Below are 18,810 nucleotides of genomic sequence, written 5' to 3' on the forward strand. Positions count from 1 at the left end.
TTTGGGCAGGTGGCAGCAACCTCCTTGCTTCAAACTTTATCTTGGCACACCTTGGTATATTTCTAAGCTATAGGGTATGGCTATAATAGGTTAAATATCTCTGATTGAGATACAAAGTTAGGGGAATTATGAGGGTGATAGAAGAAAAAGGCTTGTAGTGTTTGGCTGCAAGAGAGCTGATGGAACACACGAATGGGTAGGGTGAAAAGAAAGCACATAAAATGGTTATACATGCAGAGCCTAGCATCACTTCAATGAGTTCATTCATGGGTGAGAGCACGCACCTGATATCTGCAAAGAGAATCATCCTTAGTATTCAACCAAAATGGAACAATGAGATCATTTATACTGAATTGAAGAAAATAAGTAGAGATGAGGAATAGAAACACTTTAAACCCTCTCAAGAAAGCAATTAGGCTCGAAATAGCTCACTAGGGTAGTCTCCACTATTTTCCTTCAAGAATCTGAGCATGGTACTTTAGCCACCAGAATTCTAAGAGCAAAAGCTTTGTGAAGTGTAAAATTTCTGATATGAAAATCTCAATGGCAGCTCCATAGCATTGGATTTTTTTTAAAAAAAAATAAAATATAAAAAAAATTGTGACAAGCGAACGAAAATTGTAAACACAAATGAACAACAAAAATTGAAAACCTCCCCCCCAGACCTGAATTGAACATTGTCCTCAATGTTAAAGCATAACAAGGATGAGTGAGAACATGTGAATAATAAGGGCAAAGTTTAAGACAAAGTATTAGAGAAACTCCCTCTTGATGCGATTAGGTCGACCGCTAACAAGCACCTTATTCTTCAACACATGGGTTGCCTCCCAAGAAGCGCCTTAGTTAATGTCTTGGCAAGACATTATGCCATTAGCTAACTTGATTGTATGAAGGGAAGATGATCCACCACATGACCAGTTTGAATTCCAACTGACACTCCCTCATAGAATGGCTTTAAACGTTGTCCATTTACTTTGAAAGTCGAGCCATCTTTAGGATTTTGAATCTCCACAGCTCCATAGGGAGATACATTGACCACGGTGAATGGGCCAAGCCACCTAGACTTCAATTTTCCGGGAAAGAGACGCAAACGTGAGTTAAACAAAAGAACTGACATACCTTTGGTGAATTCTTTCCGTTGAATGTTTCTGTCATGGTAACTCTTGGTACGTTCTTTGTATAGCTTTGCATTCTCATAGGACTCATGTCGAATTTCTTCCAATTCATTGAGCTGAAACTTTCTAACATGGCCGGCCTTGTCCAGATCAAAATTCAACTTCTTGATGGCCCAAAAAGCATTGTGTTCAAGCTCCATTGGCAAGTGACAGGCTTTCCCAAACACAAGGCGATAAGGGCTCATTCCGATGGGAGTCTTATATGCAGTCCTATAAGCCCATAATGCATCATTGAGCTTGGCAGCCCAATCTTTCCTTGTACTATTCACCACCTTCTCTAGGATCTGCTTAATTTCTCTGTTGCTTATTTCTACTTGACCAGAAGTTTGAGGATGATATGGTGTAGAGACTCGGTGGGTGATATTGTACTTCTTCATGAGTGCTTCAAATAGCTTGTTTCAGAAGTGGCTGCCTCCATCACTAATGACAGCCCTTGGAGTACCAAACCTTGTGAAAATATTGTCCCTCAAGAACTTCAGGACCACCTTATGATCATTGGTTTTGGTGGCTATGGCTTCCACCCATTTAGACACATAATCAACAGCAACAAGTATGTAGGTATAACCAAAGGAAGATGGGAATGGTCCCATGAAATCAATACCCCATACATCGAAGAGTTCCACAAAGAGTATGTTCTTCAATGGCAGTTCGTTCCTGCGACTTATGTTTCCCATCCTTTGACACCTATCACACTTAACACAAAAATTAAATGCATCTTTGAATAGAGTAGGCCAAAAGAAACCTGATTGCAAAATTTTAAGTGCTGTTTTCTTGGCTCCAAAGTGGCCTCCACAAGCCAATTCGTGGCTATGCCTAAGGATGCTTTCTTGTTCTTCTTCTGGAACACATCTTCTAATGAGTTGATCGGGGCAATGCTTGAATAAGAAAGGTTCATCCCAGACATAATGTTTCACCATGGAAAAGAACTTCTTTTTGTCCTGATAAGTTAGATCATTTCTAAGAACACCACAAGCAAGATAATTAACAAAATCAGCATACCATGGCTCTTTGACTTGGGCAACATATAGTTGTTCATCTGGGAAAGTCTCATTCAATGGTAGTACAGCTTCTCCTTGCTCTTCAACCACAATTCTGCTCAAATGGTCAGCCACCACATTTTCACATCCCTTCTTGTCTCGAATCTCCAAATCGAACTCTTGCAGCAAGAGAATCCATCTGATCAAGCGAGGTTTGGAATCCTTCTTAGTGAGCAAGTATCTAAGAGCTGCATGGTCAGAATAAACAATTACTTTAGAACCAACAAGGTAAGGACGAAATTTTTCTAAAGCAAAAACCACAGCAAGCAACTCCTTTTCTGTTGTGGAGTAATTGAGTTGGGCATCATTCAAGGTCCGACTTGCATAATGAATCACATGGGGAAGCTTGTTCTTCTTTTGACCTAAAACTGCACCAATAGCAAAGTCAGAGGCATCACACATTATTTCAAATGGTAAAGACCAATCTGGAGCTATGATAATAGGGGCTGAAGTTAGCTCTTTCTTCAAAGTCGTAAAGGCTTCCATGCAAATCTCGTCAAACTCAAAAACAGCATCCTTAGCAAGGAGATTACACAATGGTCTTGAAATGCTTGAAAAAAATTTTATGAACCTTCTATAGAATCCGGCATGGCCCAGAAAGCTTCTAACTCCTTTTACAGAGGAAGGGGGTGGTAGATTTGTGATGATATTTATCTTGGCTTTGTCCACTTGAATTCCCTTGTTTGAAACAACATGGCCTAGCACAATTCCTTGTCTTACCATGAAGTGACACTTCTCCCAATTCAAAATCAGATTTGTTTCCTGACATCTTGTAAGCACTAGAGACAAGTGGTGAAGACAATCATCAAAAGATGAACCAAAAACTGAAAAATCATCCATAAATACCTCCATGAATCGTTCCACCATATCAGAAAAGATTGCCATCATGCATCTTTGGAAAGTTGCTGGAGCATTGCACAAACAAAATGGCATCCTTCTATAAGCAAATGTACCAAATGGGCACGTGAACGTGGTTTTCTCCTGGTCTTCCGGAGCAATGGGAATTTGATTATAACCTGAAAATCCATCAAGAAAACAGTAGTAAGCATGGCCAGATAAGCGGTCAAGCATTTGATCAATAAAAGGCAAGGGAAAATGATCTTTTCTCGTGGATGTGTTCAACTTCCTATAATCAATGCAAACTCTCCAACCGGTGATAGTGCGTGTTGGAACTAGCTCATTCTTCTCATTCTTTACAACGGTGATTCGGGACTTCTTTGGAACCACTTGCACAGGACTCACCCACTTAGAATCTGAAATTGGGTAGATGATTCCCACATCAAGTAGCTTCAAAACTTCAGCCCTAACCACCTCTTTCATATTGGGATTTAGCCTCCTTTGTGCATCACGAGATGGTTTGCTGTCTTCTTCCATTAAAATTTGGTGCATGCACATGCTTGGACTAATTCCTTTGATGTCTGCTATGGTCCATCCAAGGGCTGTTTTATGTTCTTTCAGAACTTCAATTAAACTGTCCTCTTCATGTGAAGTGAGACTTGCAGCAATTATAACAGGGAGGTTTTCATTAGCACCCAAATAAGCATATTTAAGATGATTGGGTAGAGGTTTAAGTTCTAGCTTTGGTGGGGTGATAATGGATGGCTCCAATTTTGTGGAGGATGATGCAAGAGGCTCAAGTGGTGGCCTAAAGGATGGTGGGTATGGTTGAAACACTTCTAAGGCAGCCATCACTTCTTGGAACTCTGATTCAAAGAGATCTTCCTCTTCTTGTGTTAGGAACGCTTCCAAAGCATCATTAGACTTTTTCTGCACAATTTTAGAAGAAACCTCATGATCCACAACATCAATTGAAAAACAAGTATCAAGAGTGATAGAAGGTTGAGACAGAGCATCAAACACTTTAAATTCAACAGTTTCACCCAAAACAGTCATGGAGAGGGTGCCATCTTTCACTTTGATGATTGTGTCTGCAGTGGCCATGAATGGTCGCCCGAGGAGAATGGGATCAACACGGTCTACATATGGGTTATCCTCCATATCCATCACTACAAAATCAGCGGAAGAATGAGTGTATTAACTTGAACTAAAATATCTTCTACAATACCTCTTGGATATTTGATAGAATGATCAGCTAGTTCAAGACGAATTGAGGTTTTCTTTATCCCTTCTAAGCCAAGCGCCTGATAAACTGAATATGGCATTACATTGATGCTTGCTCCCAAGTCCAACATGGCTCTTCCAACCGTCTTATCTCCGATGTTAATGGGAATGTTAAAGCTGCCAGGATCTTCTAGTTTTGGTGGAAGCTTCCTTTGCAACACAGCACTCACATTCTTGTTGAGCTTTACTTCTTCACTTGGGGTAAAATTGAGCTTGTGAGTCATCAAGTGCTTGATGAACTTTCCATATGCAGGAATCTGTTTAACAACATCAAGCAAGGGCAAATTGATATTAACTTTACTCAAAATATCATAAATCTCTTTAAAAGCCTTATCTTGATTTGCTTTCTTCAAGCGGCCTGGAAATGGAATCGGTGGAATATATGGAGGAGGTGGGATGTATCTATCTTGATGAAGATGTGATGGCACAAATTTGTCATCTCTTTTATGCAATTGAAATGGATTGGGTTCCTGAGAATCAGATTTGGCCTTAGGAGCAGATTGGGGCGTTTTGGGTTGTTCTCCTTCCATAGCTGTGGTTTCCTCTTCATCTTCATCCTCTACAACCACAACATCATTTGATAGATCAGAACCAACTTTGTTATCAACAATCTTACCTGATCTGAGCACATGAACGGCCTTGGCTTCTTGGTTTTTTGGATTGATCGCGGTTTGACTTGGCCATTTCCCAGGTTCTCTTTGAGCTATTTCAGTAGCTATCTGGCCCAATTGGACTTCCATCTTGGAGATGGCAGCTTGTGTTGTTTGCTGGAAATTGGATTGGTTGATTGCCATTTGCTTCACTATATCCTCCAACGATGATGATTGTTGTGGCCTTTGAAGTGAAGGGGAATTCGCTTGATTCTGTGTATTCCTCCATGAAAAGTTTGGATGATTCCTCCAACCTGGATTATAACTTTGAGAATATGGGTCATTTATTGGACCTCGGTTGTAAGAATTCACCAACTTAGCTTGCTCTTGCACAAATTCTGGATATGCAGCCCCAAAGGGACAAGAAATGGTAGGATGATCATGAGTTTCACAGATGCTACACACTTCCTTCAAAGGGTTTCTTGAGTTCAATGCAAGGAGGGCATCTAGCTTTTGTTCCAATTTGGAAATCTGCACACTGGAAGAATCATTAGAACCACCAGCAATTCGTTTACCTCTTGTATCGGTGTGTTGGGTCTCCATTGCTATCTCCTCAAAGAGTTCATATGTTTCTTCTGTAGTTTTAGTCTTATAAGAACCACCTGCAAAATTAGTGACAATATTATGGCTAGAGGGGGTTAGTCCTTTATAAAACATTCGCATCTGAAGCTTCAATGGAATCCCATGATGAGGACATTGATTGAGCAGCCCGTTGAATCTCTCCCATGCTTCACAAAACGACTCATCATCTTGTTGTGCAAATAGAAAGATCTTGTCCCTGAGCATGTCGGTTTTTTGCGTGGAGAAAGATCTTGTCCCTGAACATCCTTACTCATTGCTAGAAGCTTCAATCTTAAGTCGTGTTCTTCCATATTCTTTTGTTTTCTCCCATAGACACATACAGAGAGAGCAAGCATCACCACTCACCTCTGGAACCCTTTTATTTCAAGCTCTATTATTCCATTTCTTCCCTTTTTTTCTCTTCTGGCAAGCCACCCAAGAGGCTGACAAAGCTTTCGTCAAGCTATTGGAAATCTACTCAAGCCACCCATTCTCTCTCTCTCTCTCTCTCTCTCTCTCTCTCTCTCTCTCTCTCTCTCTCTCTCAAAAGCTTCATCCCATATCTGAAACACCTAACATCTCATGCCAAGTCTAGTAGTACCTTAATTCACAAAGCAAACTCTCATGCCAAGTCTGTGTAACATCAATGCACCATTTTCAACTCTTCGTCAAGCTGCCAGAAACATCCGCACAAAGCACGCAGTCGCTGTAAGAAGAACAAAGTACTTCTCTGCGACTTGCTTCTCCCTCGGGATACTTTGGGCCTAGTTCTTGCTAACTCAGAAAAAAGGGCAACAAAGGCTTGATTTACCATTCTATGGTGATCCAAGAATTAACAAACCCGGATGAGCCTTCCAACGGAAAGACCTCAACAACATGTCCTATTTTTATGGAACACAACTACCCATTATTTTTTTAATATATATAACAAAAGGCCGAGAATGGTGAAACATTCAAAATACCAGAAAATGCTCTTGGTTAATTCAAATATTAAGAATTGAAATTATTAATTAAATGAGGATAATATGGTAAATTCACATTTTTTTCATATTAAAACAAAATTAGATAATAGGTCCTATTTTTATGGAACACAGCTACTTTTTTTTAAATTCTAAAATAAATGTAAATTTTTTATTAAAAAACCTCTCGCAACTTCGCAAGCTCGAAAGCGCTTGCAGAAAGGCTAATAAATCTGAAGAAGATATTGCTTTTGATATATATATATATAGTTTTGCTCACATCAGGGTGACTGGATTTTAATTCAAATGTGGATATTAAAGGTGAAACGTTAGATCAATCTAATGGTATTGCAGCCTTGATATGTATTAATTGACAAAACTTAAAGCCACGCGCATCAGCTCTTTGGTGTTTTTTTTCACGTGCAAGTGGCAGCCACAACTTTAATGATTATTAAACTAATTTAATATTATATCAAATTATCATACTCTCTCTCCTTCTTTCTCTCGATTACCTCACACTCTCCCTTCTCTCTGTCTCTCTCCCTCTCTTTCTTTTTCTTTCTTCGTCTTCTCTCTCTCTCTTCTTCTCTTCTCTCCATATCTCTATCTCTCTCCCTCTTCTCTGCTTCTTCCCCTTCTTAACAAAGGGCTTAAGCCCAAAGAACAATGGTTTCGTTAAGCCTGTTGTTTTTTCTCCGAGTAAAAAAGTTAGTGGAAAATGCATCACATGCCTCTTTAATTTCTAGATTTCCAAACATTTCATTAAGCCTGTTATTTTTCCTTCAGTCAAAAAGCTATGAGAACAATGACTTGTAAAAATTTATCTAAATCAAATGGACAATGGATTTTGATAATTTGTGGATTGCGATGGGTGTTTCTTTGTTTTTCTCTACAAGTCAACAACCTTCCAGAAAACACACCCCTTAATGGCAGTACATATACAATCATAACCTAGAAATTAGTTGACAAATTTAATTGGGGGTTGTGAACCTTTCTGGGTTGTGAAATTTTGGGATTTTCTATAATCCCTCCCTCCCAAATCTCTGCCTTCAGTATCTGGCATCTGGCATTTAACCAAATTTACACAGAGAGAGTATGGAGACTGAGAAAAAGAAGAAGAAGAAGAAAAGAGAGAGAAGTAGAAGAAAGAGAAAGAAAATTAAAAAAAAAAAAAAAAAGAAAGAAGGAGGGGGGAGGGATGGGAGAGATATCTGGCATCTCAATTTTTCTCTGTTCTTTTTTTTTTTCGTCATTTTTCTCTCTTTGAAACCAATTCTCACTGTTTGTTTGATACCTATGTTTGTAATCCATCTTCATGAAACGATTACAGTGAAAACAATAATTAAAAAAAATCGTAAAAACCAGAGAATAGTATCCCTATGTTTGTGATGGGGATGTCAACGTCAAAAAGATGTTGAGAAGATCTTTATGAGAAGATGGAGGCGTTGAACAGTTAATTAAAGCAAACCTTCAGGCTGCCCTAAGAGCATCCACAATGGGGGGTGTAAATTCGGGGGTGTAAAACCACTTTTACATACTCTTTACACCTCCAAGGGGTGTAAATACGTTTTTTGCTCCAATGGGAAAATATGTAAATCTAAGATGTATAATTGTTTTGTTTGTCTTAATTCGTTTTTGTGTTAAATTTGTATTTTATGTTTACTTTATAAAATTAATTTTTTTTGTATTAGGTTAATTTTAAATTTTCAAACAAATAGACCTAAAAATATTTAAATTCGGAGAAGATATGATTTCATCCAAAAACATTGGGGGAGCATGAAAACCACAAATGAGCAAACAACATGTGATTTTTTTTTCCAGCAATTACTGTAGCCGTGGGTCCCAATTTTTTATGATGACTTTTCTTCATTTTTCTTCTCTTTTCTCGGGTGGGTCGTGCCTGTAAGGGATGTAAAAATAGATGTAAATCTCTATTTTATTTTACATTTTCATGGTATGTATATTTACATTCCTTTACATCTCCCAATTGGAGACGATTCCGGTGACAAGGGGTGTATATTTAACATACACTCTCATATACACCCCCCACTATGGATGCTCTAAGTTGCCCACCTTTTCAATTTTATATAATATTAATTAGTTCAATAATCATTAAAGTTGTGGCTGCCACTTGCGCGTGAAAAAAAACACCAAAGTGCTGATGCGCGTGGCTTTAAGTTTTGTCAATTAATACATATATATCCGTGTTTTAATTAAAATCCTGTCATCTTGATGTGAGCAAAACTAATATATATATATATATATATATATATAACAAAAAGCAGAAAATGGTGAAACATTCAAAATACCATAAAATTCCCTTGGTTAATGCAAACATTAAGAATTGAAATTATTAATGAAATGATGATAATATAGTAAATTCACACTTTTTCATATTTAAAAAAATTAAAATTAAAAGAAAAATCAGATAATGAATTCTATTTTTATGAAACACAACTACCCATTTTCTTTTTTAATTCTAAAATAAATTTAAATTTTTTTTAAAAAAATGCCTCTCGCAAGCGTGGAAGCACGTGCGAAGAGAGAGAGAGAGAGAGAGAGATATATATATATATATATATATATATATATATATATATATATATATATATAGGGCTTATAATTGATCCCAAAACAAACAAACAAAATTAATTAGCCCACCCCGTATAAATATTCTTAGGTCCGCCATATTCTCTTCATTACCCAAAACTGCTACTGCCTCTTCAGCTTATCAACTTTTCAAACGCTTCCAAAATTCCCCTTGATTAATAACAAAAGAATCCAATGCGCTGAAAAAGGCTCTTCAGCTTCAAGTCTTGATCCCAAGTTCGGAGTTTCAGTCTACAAGCCCAAGTCCTATGAAGTTCTTGTCACTGACGCTGCAAAATCGCTTGCTTATGCTCTTGAAAATGGAAAGACCCGCTTGGAGATTGATTTTCCGCAAGTGTTTTTGCCCTTTTTGTTTGGATTTGTTGAAAAGTCGATGAGAATTTGTGGAAGGTTTTGAAGTAGATATTGTTTGGATTTTTGGTCTTTGGGTTTTGTTTGTTTCCGTTATGATGTTGAGCACACTGCAAGTTTGGCACTATGAGGAAAATATCTTAAAAAGGTTGAGAACCTTGTGAAAATGAATAAATGGAACAAGACATTCGGGAAATTTGCTTGATGAAGATATAAAGAACCTAAATTTGGCAACGATAGGGATGCTCCCATTTGATAAACAACAACATTATCTGTTATATATTGAATATGTGCTCCCATTTACATTGCTGGATCAGTGGTGTGTGGTTTAAGACTAATGTTGGCTCAGTTTCTCCCGAATTTTGGCAATGCATTACTTCTGCAATCTGCTTTTCTGAAATTGTGTATAAAAGATGCGGATATGTATAAGATTTTGAAGTTTCTAGGAAAGAAAAAATTCCTTTAGCAATGTTACCAACTTAAAACTACCCAAGCATTGAGAATTTAAATCCAAAGCCCAAAGTGTATATACGTAATGCAAAAACATATTATGAAAGGAAGAACATATTATGATATGTAATCAAGGCATGATGTTTTTTTTTCGGGATTTTTATGGTGAAATGACCCAAAATGAAAACCGGTAGCAAAATAACTCATTTGTTTCTCAAAGTAGAAAACTAACCATTTCTGTATTGGGAAAGACCATCGTGTCCGAGATTTGAGTTGAGATGGATTGAGATGAGCATATAAAGTGCTTTCTCCATATGCAGAAAAAGTTGGTTTTTCCAACTTTTGAAAGAAGAGTTCTTTTTCTTGATTTTTATTTTATGACACATAATGTTGGCATCCATTTGATTTGATGACACATCAAGCCTATGAACATATAATAAACTGCCACCAAAAATCATATATTTTATACAGCTCTTGGATTTTGGATATCAATTCTTATCATCATAAGCTGAGAAGTCAGGTTCAGGGGGCTTCTGCAGCTTCATCAGCTCCGTGCTACCCATGCTACCCATGCTATCCATGATACCTGTGCTACCTGCACTGCGACGCCTATGACCGCGAAGTGCTTTTGCTGCAAAACGGGATGCAAAGAAGGTGGCACGAAGCTTGCTTGTAATAGAACCGCCTCGATAATCATCATCATCATTATCATCATCTCCTTCGCTATAGTCAAAGCCTTCTTCCTCCTCCTTACGCTGTTTTTCTGCCAATTTTCTTCTGTAGTGGCGCCAAGCAGCTTGGATGAAGCAGGATGCCCAAGTCCTCCACTGCTGGGAGTAGAAACGGAAGGTGTATTGAACCTGTCTGCTATGAAGATGCCTAAACTGGCTGGCAACAAATTTCAACTCCTCTGCTTCTAAGGCAAAAGCCTCAACCTCAGTTATAGCCTTCACGGTTCGAGTAGATGATGGTAAGTTAGAACTAGCTTTAGGATCCAATGCCCATGTTAGGAGCTCTTCTCCACAAAAGTCTCCTTCTTTCAGCACACCACTGTTGAAAAATCCACTCCGACCACCATCTGTCGTCACACTTTCTAGGCGACCACGAATGATGAACAACATCTCACCAACTGGGTCCCCTTCCCGCACAATATAGGTATTCTCTGTGCATAAACTTGGTTTTAGACGCTCACAAATGGCATCAAGCAACCGCTCATCCATATTGGCAAAAAGAGGCACCTGCATATAAATGAGTCAGGACCGTGTGAAGTTAACCGTCATCACAATACAGAAGCGCAAATATGAGAAGACGACATGGAAGAATTATAAAGATCGTACAAGGGGAAGTTTGCAAATTTAAAGAAAAACAGAAAAATTCTGTATGAACTTAAACTCCATGGCCAAGAAAGTAGCATGCTTCCTTAATTTAACTTGACCATTTTGAAGGAAGAGCCATCTAGTTAGCTGTCCACCAAAGCGCATTGATATGTATGTGTGCATTCCATGCATAAGATTGATAAGGACAAAAACGGGTATAGCTTAAGACTGTTGATCAGTTAAAACATAGCCTTTGTAAACATATATCTGCAATAACATAACAACATTAATGAATAAGAATGAACATTGACATAAGTGTGGATACTTACCCTTCTAACCAAATTCAAGCAGAGATGCCGTTTAATGTCCCTTCTGAGATCTTTTGGAAGACTCCGGACAATGCTCTCCTCATCTACACCTCGAGTCTCCAACCACTTGTATTGATCGTAGCGTCGAACTCTTTCCCTAAGATCTTGTGGAAGCCAGCGATGGTGCATCCACTGCTCAGAGTCACGCTTTTTAATCCTCATCTCCTCGAGACGAATCGTGAGAGACTGAAGGTAGGTCTGGTGAAATTTATTAGATGTATCAGTTTTCTATGGCTTAAAGTTAGGAACCACATACAAAGTAGAAAGCGGAAACAAGTTTGCAGAATTATGGTCTGTTCCATAAAAATAGTTTCTGGTGAATCTAATTGGTGGAACATCATAATAATGATTCGGATCAACAATAACCAACACTTCCCATCATGAAAGCAAAGGCTCTCTTGAGCATCCTCATCTTCAACCAACATTTCCAAAATAAAGGACGTATATGAAGCATCCATAAGATCAATTTATGCCTCACCTGTATATTTCCAATCAGAAGTGCAAAGAGGATGAGGCCAAAAATGCCTATCCCTATGGAAAATAGAATCTCTAAAGCAAAGGTACTGGTTTCAAGCCCCTGGCCAAGTGTACTGCAAAAAGTGAAATAACAATGTGCTGAAATTAATCAGATTTGAAAACCGAAATGAAAACATGTTGCGCACTTTAACAATACAAAATATTAACTGAACTTTGGACGGAAAGAAGATGGCTTAAAAGTTGATGAGCATTGCATATGAAGGATGCATTAGTTTCAGATTTCACAGAACAACAGTCAAAGCATATGATGTCAATTTGCAACAGAATTGAAGCTTATCTAAACGCACAAGGAAGAAATCCTGCCTACACAAACTCCTCCTTCTCTGCACTAACTTTCTTCCGCAGAGATGTTGCTTATTTTTATAAGGTATGCATACAGATGAGGCATAGGTGAAGTAACAAGACCATATGGAGACTCATCTGTAGTCTGGGGTATCATCACCACAGGCAGTAACAAGAAGGAGGCTTGCAATGGGAAAATGAAGTTGAACTAATCTCAGCAGGGAAAAAAAAGTATAAATAAAAAGAATGGTGTAATTATTCACTTTTTCCTTGGTATTAGAGCATCAGCTATAGTATACATATATCAGAGATAATTATTTTTAAAAAATATTGATAAATGAGTATCATACCTTAAATTTTTCAGTCCCCACCACAAACAGAATAAAAATTTGGAGAAAAATTCTGTGGATGCAATGACCTTTGAACTTATCGCCTCTGTAAAGATTCCAAAATTAAATGGCAGAATGTCACCTTCAGCTGTGCAGCTCTTATTAAGAACTTCCACTCTGATATCTGACCATTCTTTGTATCCTGGGATATTTTCAGAAATGCCACAGTACAAGTAGTTTATCGAACATTTTTTACTTTCAATACAAGCCTCCCGCCAGCATGTGTCATAGCGCTCTACAGCTAACAAGTACCAGGCAGCCCCAGTGACCTGTTAAATTTTATCGAACAATGGTTGAAAAATTTCAATATATTGGTTAAGACACCCTACAAGATACTTGAGCTACTAGTATTCAGAAAATAAAAATGTATGAGAAGTAAAGGCTTAAACCATAATAAAAACTTAAGCTTGTGATGAAGATTCAGTCAGATCATTCCCCTATATACTTGTACTTGCCTCTTAGACAGCCACTAAACCCAATGTCTTAAGTTTTCAGGAAATGAGCCAACAATATATATCAACAAACTTAATCATGTGTAAGTGCAGCCCACCATGCACCTTGCAAACAAACAAATAAGTGAGGAATGGGGATTGGTGGTTTCGAACTCAGACCTCTTAAAAACAAGGATTTGATACCATGTTAGACAACCACGGACCCCAAGCCAACAATGGGTATCAAGCTAATAAACTCCACAAAAAGCAAGGAGAGAGCTATACAGAAACCTCGAAGGAGATGAAATATGAAGTCCAACAGCACGCTTATGTAACATGAGAGTAATACTTACTTGAGCAGCCAGCAAAAACCAGAGCAAATAGTATGCAGCCCCGGCCCAAGCACTTTCGGCGAAAGAGCCCGCACTCTTTTTAAGGTCTGAATTTAAAGCTAGTAAGCGGATAAATCTTGGCAATAATTGAAACCAGACAATAAATAGCAATGCCTGTTTCGTAGCCAATACCTCTGACCCTTTTCCATGCAAGAATCTCCAAACCACAATCTGTAGTAATGAACAAACATGATAAGAGAGCCATCTTTTTCTATTCCAAAGTTTATTGCCATCCAAATTAGCTTACAGTATAGTATTAAGCCATTGGAGTCCTAAAGTTTAGATACTAATGTACAATATGCAGCAAAGTCAGTGTGTCAAGAACAATAACAAATATTCATAAATGCATGCGGACTAAGAGAAATTAAACAGATTTTTCAGACCTGTGGTAAGGGTAGCACGGAAACAAAGTCGACAAAGAAATAGCGGTGTAGATATCGCTTTGCTATCTGTGAAGAATCTATCACAAGTTCACCTCTTCCGAACACCCGAGATGATGGGGCAATATAAGCTGTGCGAAACTGCAAAGTCATGCGAATAAGGTAGAAAGCATCTACTAATGACCGCACAGTTATAGTTGTGGCTGCTAAGTTTCTATCAATAGTGAGGCAATCTTGTTTCTCATCAAAGATTGGAAGGTAAAAGAACAAAGGATCAATGGATATTGCAAAGATACATGATATGACAAAAAGCCTGTTCCATAACAGAAGGGACTTGTCTTGGGGGTCAAATATCTTTCTATCAGACACTTTAAGATCTTCCGGGAACACTGCACGGGTGACCCCAGTTCTTAATGTTCTACCAAATGTCTTTAGTCCGTCTGATCCCCTCTGAATTCCATACTTCAATGATTTTGATGATGTTGCCTTTCTGTTTCTCCCAGTAAAAGGTAATGCCTCAATATGAAATACAGATTTCTTCATTTTACTGGTATCAGCACTCATCGACATTGTCGAGTCCAAGTCATCCAATCTACAGGTACCAACATATGCCAAGTCATAATAGAGAATAACAATACATCATTGTAATAACAAGAATCCATATCCATTTTTCTATTTGAGATATGATATATGTATGACACAGGTTAGTGTCCTAATTGTATACTTGTATGTTTTCAGGGATTACATAACCACCCAACGCAGCCAAATCAAGCAAAAACAGGGTAATTGAATATGGTCTAGTTCAATCACGACCTCTAGAAAGATGTATCTTATGGGAAACAAAGAACATTAATCAATGTATCTGTTGGAAAAAAGAAAACATTTTAAGGCTATCAGCTGCAAACTACTAGAAAATTTGTCAATTCCAAGCTCAAAAGTGGTGAAATCTAGTGTTCTACATTACGTAAATATGGTTTCATTAAGCAAAGCTTTTGAGTTTTTTAGTCGACCCAAAGTCTCAAATAAGGCCTATATGTTGACAATCAGTCTTTAGAAGAAAAAAAAGGAAAATATGGAAAGCAAAATGCAAGGAGTAACAGATACAATGTACATTATGTACCTGACAAATTTCTCTTTCTGGCCACCAATGTATTGTGACTTGTAACCACAATCAAACATTTTTTGCAATCGGTTACATAGATACGAGGCTAGAATGTGAGAATTCACAGGCAAGTCCCAAGTCAAGTCACTGAGTGGCATAAAGCACAAATTATTCCATCAAAGTAAACAGATGTGATGCTGCCATGGATACATTGAAAAACAGAAAATATAAAAAATGCACTCAAGTCTCTGAGCTTCATATTGTCCAGAGAGAGAGAGAGAGAGAGAGAGAGAGAGAGAAGATTAACAAAATGCACTCAAGTCTCTGAGTTACTTACCCATGATCTTAAGATAACAACATGGTATTCATTCACTCATGCTTCAATATCCTTCCATGCTATGTGCCATAATGTGTGCCATAACATAAGGCTTGAGAATTCTTCTTTCAGGTGATTTTTAAGTGTCTAAATTAATTGTGTAATTGGTTGTATTAAAACTTTATTTCCCCTTTCCTTTTCCTTTTTACATTTTCACTTGCCTAAGTAAAAAAGAAAACACAAAAAACAGGGGTGAGGGGGAGGCAATCATGAGCCCTGAGGGCTTGGAATGAAGCATACAAAATGATACAGCCAAAACCAAACCGAACTAGGCCCCAAAAAAGGGAAATTCCATGTTATTGAGGTTCTTTGAGTTAATCTAATTTCAATAGAAACTTGGGCAAACTGTTGTATTGATTCTCAAAACATTCCTTTATGTTAGTTTCTGGTGCATTTATCATTCTCAGCTCCAAATGCCTTAACCCAATAAGTCATTCATGAAGTCCCACATCATTTTTGAATTCCTACATCATTTTTGAATTCCTAGTGCTAATTTCCATGTTTCTAAGTTGTGTAGGACAATGTGAAAACAAAATTTAGACAAAATGTAATTTCTCCATTAATTATCTGGATTTTTTTTTCTTCTCATTTCCTACCAATGATCCAAATATTTGGCATTGTTAAGGATTGCATCATGATCTATCATCTCACATATAATTTAATATTTGAAAACAGAATCAAGAAGAAAATAAGAAAGAAAATATAATGAAAGGATGAACTTACATTGAAAATATTCAGCTTTGATTCTCTAATAATAATTCATGAATCTTTTGGAAGATATTGAAAAGATTAGGGTTTGAGGAGGAGAAAGAAGGTGGCTGATTTAGAGAGAGAAAGTCGGATCATAAGGAAGGCTGGTATTGAGGACAATGAGGAGGGTGGGAGGGGAGCCAGACCGTTATACCGGTCATGCAAACATAGAGCATGGTCGACTTGGGCAAGTAGCTTTGCTACATTTGTTTTCTATTTTAAAATTTGTAAGGGCTTTATAGCTCAAGTGGTTAAAAATATTTACTTCCACACCTGACATCCTATATTTAATTTCTCCTTCCCTCAATATTGTTTGTGTAAAAAAAAAAAAAAATTAATAATACAATTCCATTAAAGGCAAATGCATTGCCTCTCTAGTCAAATCAATATAAAGAAACATGTAGACTTGGCAATGTGTTGTGTGTGTGTGGTGTGCCAGATTATGCTTAATCCAAATTCAATTCATTAATTTAGAGCATCCTTAACAGACTCTCTATCCTCTCATTCCTAGCTACTTTGACTAAAAAGAAGGAAAATCCTCATCCAGTAGACTCCCTACTTGGCTCTCTATTTTGGAGAATCAACTTTTGGCTCTCTACATCCAGCAAAGAGGAGAGAGAATTTGGCTAGGAGGAGAGAGAAAAAGGGAGAGAGAGATGGAGATATTTGGGAGGTTGGTGGGGGTTGGGTTTCTACTTTTTTTTATATATAAATATATTGGATTTGCAAGAGAAAGAGAAAATAATAATAAAATATTTCAGATTAGCCAAAATAGAGAACATTGTTGGAGGAAACACCTAGTTTGCTATAATAGCTTTCTAGCTATTTTAGCTAGTATTTGGCTAAAATTTGGAGACTCTCCTGGAGATGCTATCATACCCAAATATATAACACAATTCTTTTCGCAAATTTCAATATCATATCGTGTTGTGTTTCACCTGTTTACCCATTTTTCTCTGTTTTTTTTTTTTTTTTTTGAGTCAATTGAACACCAAAATATAAAATACTATCAAATAATTTCAAGTGTAAAACAAAGAGAACACCTTCTAATACCAATTACATAACAATTCACTAAACATTTTACCAAAAAAATCATACCTTAACCTTGAAGTAGTAAAACTCTTTCAAACGGCCTGACCAGCCAAAAAGAGAGAAACAACGTTATATTAACTTACTAACTGATTAGCACTTGAAATATACTGCCTGAAAAAAAAAAAACTTGATACACATTCAGCTCATTCCCTCGTAGTTCAAATATTTTGAAACCTAATAATTGCAGCACCCGTAAAAACATACATTACTGTATAATACACTAACTTTGACTTTGAGTTGTAATTTGTACCAGACAAACATCATGTGAATTACTCATGTCACCATGATAATCCATTTTTGAAAAGAAGACCAGAAGATGCCGACATATTTCCTAAACTTAATAAGCATCCATGTTTAATAAAGATAAGATATAAGGGTCTAAGTCTCTCATAAATTCCGGTACAACGAAGCAAAACTTACCCAATTTTTTCATACCAATATATCATGTTTCCTTTGAGCTCTTTCAATATAAATCTTAAGGCAATAAGACACCACATATTTTTTATTTTTCATTTTTGAATAATCGTTGTCTTCAACATGAGAAAGAAGGCCCATATCCTGACTAGGCCTCCTTGTGCATTTGAATTTAACTGTGTAATCTTGTTTTTTTTTATTTTTTTTTTATTTTTTTTTTATTTTATTTAATTTATAAATATAAATTTTAAAATTAAAATTTATTTTATAATATATGCTATCTTAGTGCTAAATATTGTTTTTCTTTTGTTAGTGTTTATACCATATCTGACCTGCCAATTAGAGAATAACATGTGGAACTAAGGACCCACAAGGGGCCTACTAAATCTAGGCAACCTGTCACATCCCACTAAGTACCATCGGCTAGTTGTGAGCCTTCGGCATTCTGATCATGGCTAAAAACCACGCTTTATCAAGGATTTCTCACAATGACACGTGGCACCCCTTCAGATGATGCCCACAGTCCCATATTGAAATCTTATTCGAGATGCACATCTACCAAGATATATGGAAAAAAAAAAAGGCATAAGTCCCCAAAACAAGGTAACTGCTCTTTCTTTGTTTCTCAGCTTATTCATCTTGTTGAATACCACACAAAACTGGAAGCGACATCATCACTAAATTGGGCCCAAAAACATCCAACTATTTTTTAGCATCCATAGTCAGAACACCTACTTCTGCCATGTATGGCCCTAGCCTATATGGGTGGAGTTAAATTAAAACATCTTATTTATCCGCATAAGGATTATGGATACATGATTGGGACAACTTTTTTTTTCCCCCTGAAACGTCATGCAATGTTGGTATACATAATTGTCTCTACAATGTCTAAATGAAATAAGTGTGATAGTCGTTATTGTTCTAATCATTAACCTATTATTAGTGGACAACAGGGATCAATTTTACATTTATAAAATATTGATCACGGGAATGCAATTTGTTGATTTTTTAAATTACATATGTGATGAAAGATATACAAACATGATTGTATTTGAGTGCTGCTATTT

General features: G+C 37.1%; 1 protein-coding gene, 1 non-coding gene and 1 pseudogene across 3 annotated transcripts; 1 reads left to right on the forward strand and 2 right to left on the reverse strand.

The window, feature by feature from the left end:
- Window positions 1–874: 874 nt before the first annotated feature.
- Window positions 875–5,769, reverse strand: LOC117621653 (annotated as a pseudogene).
- Window positions 5,663–5,769, forward strand: LOC117623677. Its single transcript, XR_004585202.1, has one exon. It is a non-coding gene; the product is annotated as a small nucleolar RNA R71 (small nucleolar RNA).
- Window positions 5,770–10,304: 4,535 nt separating this feature from the next.
- LOC117621399 (putative cyclic nucleotide-gated ion channel 8) lies at window positions 10,305–16,427 on the reverse strand. Of its 2 annotated transcripts, none has more exons than XM_034351844.1 (8): window positions 16,211–16,427; window positions 15,130–15,258; window positions 14,013–14,601; window positions 13,591–13,800; window positions 12,768–13,075; window positions 12,077–12,188; window positions 11,560–11,796; window positions 10,305–11,152 (listed from the first exon to the last, which is right to left on the reverse strand). In XM_034351844.1, the coding sequence occupies exons 2-8, from the start codon at window positions 15,186–15,188 to the stop codon at window positions 10,403–10,405; spliced, it is 2,265 nt and encodes a 754-aa protein (XP_034207735.1). In that variant the 5' UTR covers window positions 15,189–15,258; window positions 16,211–16,427; the 3' UTR covers window positions 10,305–10,402. The 2 variants fall into 2 exon arrangements, with proteins under 2 accessions (XP_034207735.1, XP_034207733.1); XM_034351842.1 differs by having other exon boundaries at window positions 15,130–15,308.
- Between the last annotated feature and the right edge of the window lie 2,383 nt (window positions 16,428–18,810).

This window comes from Prunus dulcis, chromosome 3, assembly GCF_902201215.1.
Source record: "Prunus dulcis chromosome 3, ALMONDv2, whole genome shotgun sequence".
NCBI classification, from domain to species: domain Eukaryota; kingdom Viridiplantae; phylum Streptophyta; class Magnoliopsida; order Rosales; family Rosaceae; genus Prunus; species Prunus dulcis.

Coding starts and splice junctions, on each gene's coding strand:
- LOC117621399 (XM_034351842.1), bottom strand. CDS start 15,269: ATGCCACTCAGTGACTTGACTTGGGACTTGCCTGTGAATTCTCACATT. Junction 13,801..14,012: donor CCGTGCTACCCTTACCACAG/GTCTGAAAAATC, acceptor TCATTACTACAG/ATTGTGGTTTGGAGATTCTT. Junction 12,189..12,767: donor TGGGGACTGAAAAATTTAAG/GTATGATACTCA, acceptor CACTTTTTGCAG/TACACTTGGCCAGGGGCTTG.